Source organism: Salmo trutta, chromosome 21 (assembly GCF_901001165.1).
Source record: "Salmo trutta chromosome 21, fSalTru1.1, whole genome shotgun sequence".
Lineage (NCBI taxonomy): Eukaryota > Metazoa > Chordata > Actinopteri > Salmoniformes > Salmonidae > Salmo > Salmo trutta.
The window spans coordinates 47494145-47498476 of record NC_042977.1 but is presented as its reverse complement, the minus strand read 5'-3'; the positions used below and the strand labels follow the sequence as shown (position 1 = coordinate 47498476).

The 4332-nt window shown below is 50.0% G+C and overlaps 1 protein-coding gene across 1 annotated transcript; it reads right to left on the bottom strand.

Annotated features, from left to right (window-relative positions):
* Window positions 1-414: 414 nt before the first annotated feature.
* On the bottom strand, window positions 415-2367 carry LOC115156477 (vegetative cell wall protein gp1). Its single transcript, XM_029703899.1, has one exon. It carries the CDS (start codon window positions 2365-2367, stop codon window positions 415-417), a length of 1953 nt encoding a protein of 650 aa, XP_029559759.1.
* Window positions 2368-4332: the final 1965 nt, after the last annotated feature.

Sequence of the window (4332 nt, the reverse complement as noted above, 5' to 3'; positions counted from 1 at the left end):
CTACAATTGATAATGACCCCAGTTTTGCTGATGCGTTGGATGAATCCAATGTCATCTATCAACCAACAGTACTGCATCTGGGATTATTTTACTGGCCGTAGTATAGTTTCTGTTAGAGTAAGGGAAACTACATCACGCACACGCAAACCATCACCCTCTCCAATGCGCTGTGGTTTAGTCAGACTAAAATTGTGACTGAAACTACATTTTACATTTGCATTTTGTTCATTTGGGTTTAGTAGACAGTCTAATCCAACTACAAGATTTAATAGGATACTATATTCTTACGGAAACAATGTTTTTATGTTTAAATTCATTTTGGGTATGGACTACAGTACCTAAATTAGAGGAACTCACAGAGTGGTAGTGGTAGTGGCAGTCCATATTTAGACAGAGCTGGGGTATGGGTTGGGGTCAGAGCTGAGGTATGGGTTGGACATAACTGGGGTATGGGTTGGGGTCAGAGCTGGGGTATGGGTTGGGGACAGAGCTGGGGTATGGGTTGGTGACAGAGCTGGGGTATGGGTTGGGGACAGAGCTGGGGTATGGGTTGGGGTCAGAGCTGGGGTATGGGTTGGGGTCAGAGCTGGGGTATGGGATGGGGTCAGAGCTGGGGTATGGGTTAGGGTCAGAGCTGGGGTATGGGTTAGGGACAGAGCTGGGGTATGGGTTGGGGTCAGAGCTGGGGTATGGGTTAGTGACAGAGCTGGGGTATGGGTTGGGGTCAGAGCTGGGGTATGGGTTGGGGTCAGAGCTGGGGTATGGGTTGGGGACAGAGCTGGGGTATGGGTTGGGGTCAGAGCTGGGGTATGGGTTGGGGTCAGAGCTGGGGTATGGGTTGGGGACAGTGCTGGGGTATGGGTTAGGGTCAGAGCTGGGGTATGGGTTGGGGTCAGAGCTGGGGTATGGGTTGGGGACAGAGCTGGGGTATGGGTTGGGGTCAGAGCTGGGGTATGGGTTGGGGTCAGAGCTGGGGTATGGGTTGGGGACAGAGCTGGGGTATGGGTTAGGGTCAGAGCTGGGGTATGGGTTAGGGTCAGAGCTGGGGTATGGGTTGGGGTCAGAGCTGGGGTATGGGTTAGGGACAGAGCTGGGGTATGGGTTGGGGTCAGAGCTGGGGTATGGGTTAGGGACAGAGCTGGGGTATGGGTTGGGGTCAGAGCTGGGGTATGGGTTAGGGACAGAGCTGGGGTATGGGTTAGGGTCAGAGCTGGGGTATGGGTTAGGGACAGAGCTGGGGTATGGGTTAGGGACAGAGCTGGGGTATGGGTTGGGGTCAGAGCTGGGGTATGGGTTAGGGACAGAGCTGGGGTATGGGTTAGGGTCAGAGCTGGGGTATGGGTTGGGGACAGAGCTGGGGTATGGGTTAGGGTCAGAGCTGGGGTATGGGTTAGGGTCAGAGCTGGGGTATGGGTTGGGGACAGAGCTGGGGTATGGGTTAGGGTCAGAGCTGGGGTATGGGTTAGGGTCAAAGCTGGGGTATGGGTTGGGGACAGAGCTGGGGTATGGGTTAGGGACAGAGCTGGGGTATGGGTTGGGGTCAGAGCTGGGGTATGGGTTGGGGATGGAGCTGGGGTATGGGTTGGGGATGGAGCTGGGGTATGGGTTAGGGACAGAGCTGGGGTATGGGTTAGGGACAGAGCTGGGGTATGGGTTAGGGTCAGAGCTGGGGTATGGGTTAGTGACAGAGCTGGGGTATGGGTTAGTGACAGAGCTGGGGTATGGGTTAGTGACAGAGCTGGGGTATGGGTTAGGGACAGAGCTGGGGTATGGGTTGGGGTCAGAGCTGGGGTATGGGTTAGTGACAGAGCTGGGGTATGGGTTAGTGACAGAGCTGGGGTATGGGTTAGTGACAGAGCTGGGGTATGGGTTAGTGACAGAGCTGGGGTATGGGTTAGTGACAGAGCTGGGGTATGGGTTAGGGACAGAGCTGGGGTATGGGTTAGTGACAGAGCTGGGGTATGGGTTGGGGACAGAGGTGGGGTATGGGTTGGGGTCAGAGCTGGGGTATGGGTTGGGGCCAGAGCTGGGGTATGTGTTGGGGACAGAGCTGGGGTATGGGTTAGGGACAGAGCTGGGGTATGGGTTAGGGACAGAGCTGGGGTATGGGTTGTGGACAGAGCTGGGATATGGGTTAGGGACAGAGCTGGGGTATGGGTTGGTATGGGTTGGGGACAGAGCTGGGGTATGGGTTGGGGACAGAGCTGGGGTATGGGTTGGGGACAGAGCTGGGGTATGGGTTGGTATGGGTTGGGGACAGAGCTGGGTATGGGTTAGGGACAGAGCTGGGTATGGGTTAGTGACAGAGCTGGGGTATGGGTTGGGGTCAGAGCTGGGGTATGGGTTGGGGACAGAGGTGCCAAACATAAGATTGCTCAGCACACACATTCAGAAGTTACAGCCAAAACCCTCCCATTTCCGGGTTTATTAAAGCAACAAACTTACTGACTCCTTCCAGACTCCAGTGATGGGCTAGCTGGGTACAAATTGGATGAACATTTTCCCCTCCCTTTTTACATGTTTGTCAAATACGTGCACATCCTTCAACATCTGTTACATTCCATTGTGTTTTTTAACATCACCCCATTAATGAAGTGATTGCATATAGAGACCCCTAGTGGTCAGAAATATAGGCCTGCCCAGGATTCCAAGCATAACTAATCAACAATATACAACAAAGCACAGAACAGCCTCCAGCTTCAAAATGGAATATACAGTATTTCCATACAAACTAATGATTGCAATCTATAAGTATTTAAATTCCAATCTTTCCACAAACATTAAAATGGTGACTCAAGGAGTAGCGACTTTGAAATGATCAGAAAGACTATGGAGGGTTCGGAGAGTTTCACATTCAACATTACCCTCTTGAACATCTGTAGGTTCCAATCCAATCTGGTGAGGAAGCAATGCTGGTGGAACTCCTCCGAGAGTAACGTCCGGGATATTCTAGAGGGTTTCTCTCTCTCGCTCTCTCTCTCTCTCTCTCTCTCTCTCTCTCTCGCTCTCTCTCTCTCTCTCTCTCTCTCTTTCTCTCGCTCTCTCTCAATTCAATTTGCTTTTATTGGCATGACGTAACAATGTACATATTGACAAAGCATACTTTGGAGATTAAGTGATTTCATTTACAATATTAACATAGTTTAAATAATAAAGATTGTCAAGCGGACAATCAGTAACATTCTGTCCCTCCATCTGTCTTTGTCTCTCTCTCTCTCACTCTCTCTCTCTCTTTTTTTCTCTCTGTCTCACTTTCTCTCTGTCTGTCTTTCCCTCCATCTGCCTCTCTCTCTCTCTCTCTCTCTCTCTCTCTCTCTCTCTCTCTCTCTCTGTCTCTCTCTCTCTCTCTCTCTCTCTCTCTCTCTCTCTCTCTCTCTCTCTCTCTCTCTCTCTCTCTCTCTCTGTCTGTCTTTCTCTCCATCCGCCTCTCTCTGTCTCTCCTTTTCTCTCCCTTTCCTTCCCACATGCATTCTCTGCAGTATAGCCTAGTTTGCCTGCAATATTGTGCGTTGCGTGTGTTTGTTTGTATGTATGTATGTATGTATGTATGTATGTATGTATGTATGTATGTATGTATGTATGTATGTATGTATGTATGTATGTATGTATGTATGTATGTATGTGTGTGTGTGTGTGTGTGTGTGTGTGTGTGTGTGTGTGTGTGTGTGTGTGAGAAATGGAGAGAGAGAGGTGGGAGAGAAGAACAAGAGAAAGTGGCGAGAGCGAGAAAGGGACTTCTAACAGTTATAAATATACATTGATGTATTTCTGCAGCCATCCTGACTGCAACACTGTCATTCTACAAACCCACACCTTTATAAATGACTAGTCTGTTCCTATCCCAGCTTCTTCCTTTCAACAACACGTCCACCTCTTCTTCTCCCATTGACCCCCTAACCTCTCCTCACCCTCTGTTGTACTGTATAGACAGAACCTCCCATGGACACTGTTTATGTCCCAAATGGCACCCTATATAGGGATTAGGGTGCAACCCTATATAGGGATTAGGGTGCCATTTGGGAGCAGAACACTGCGTTCCTCTACCAATGGAGACTAATTCCAAGATGAACGTAGTCATTGAGGACCAGTGTCTGCTGGACCTTGCCTTTCAACTTAACCAGAGACTGATTTGGACCTGAGAAACCTCATGGGTGTTGGCTGTTCTTTAAACTGGGTTAAGTATATATCCATGTGGGGATGCCTGCTACTCTTAGTCTCACATTTTCCACCTCATTCTCTCTCGCTCCCTCTCTCATTCTCCACCTCTTTCTCTGCCTCCTCCCCCTCTCTAATTCTCCCCTCTCCCTCTCTTTCTCCCTCCATGTCCCCTCT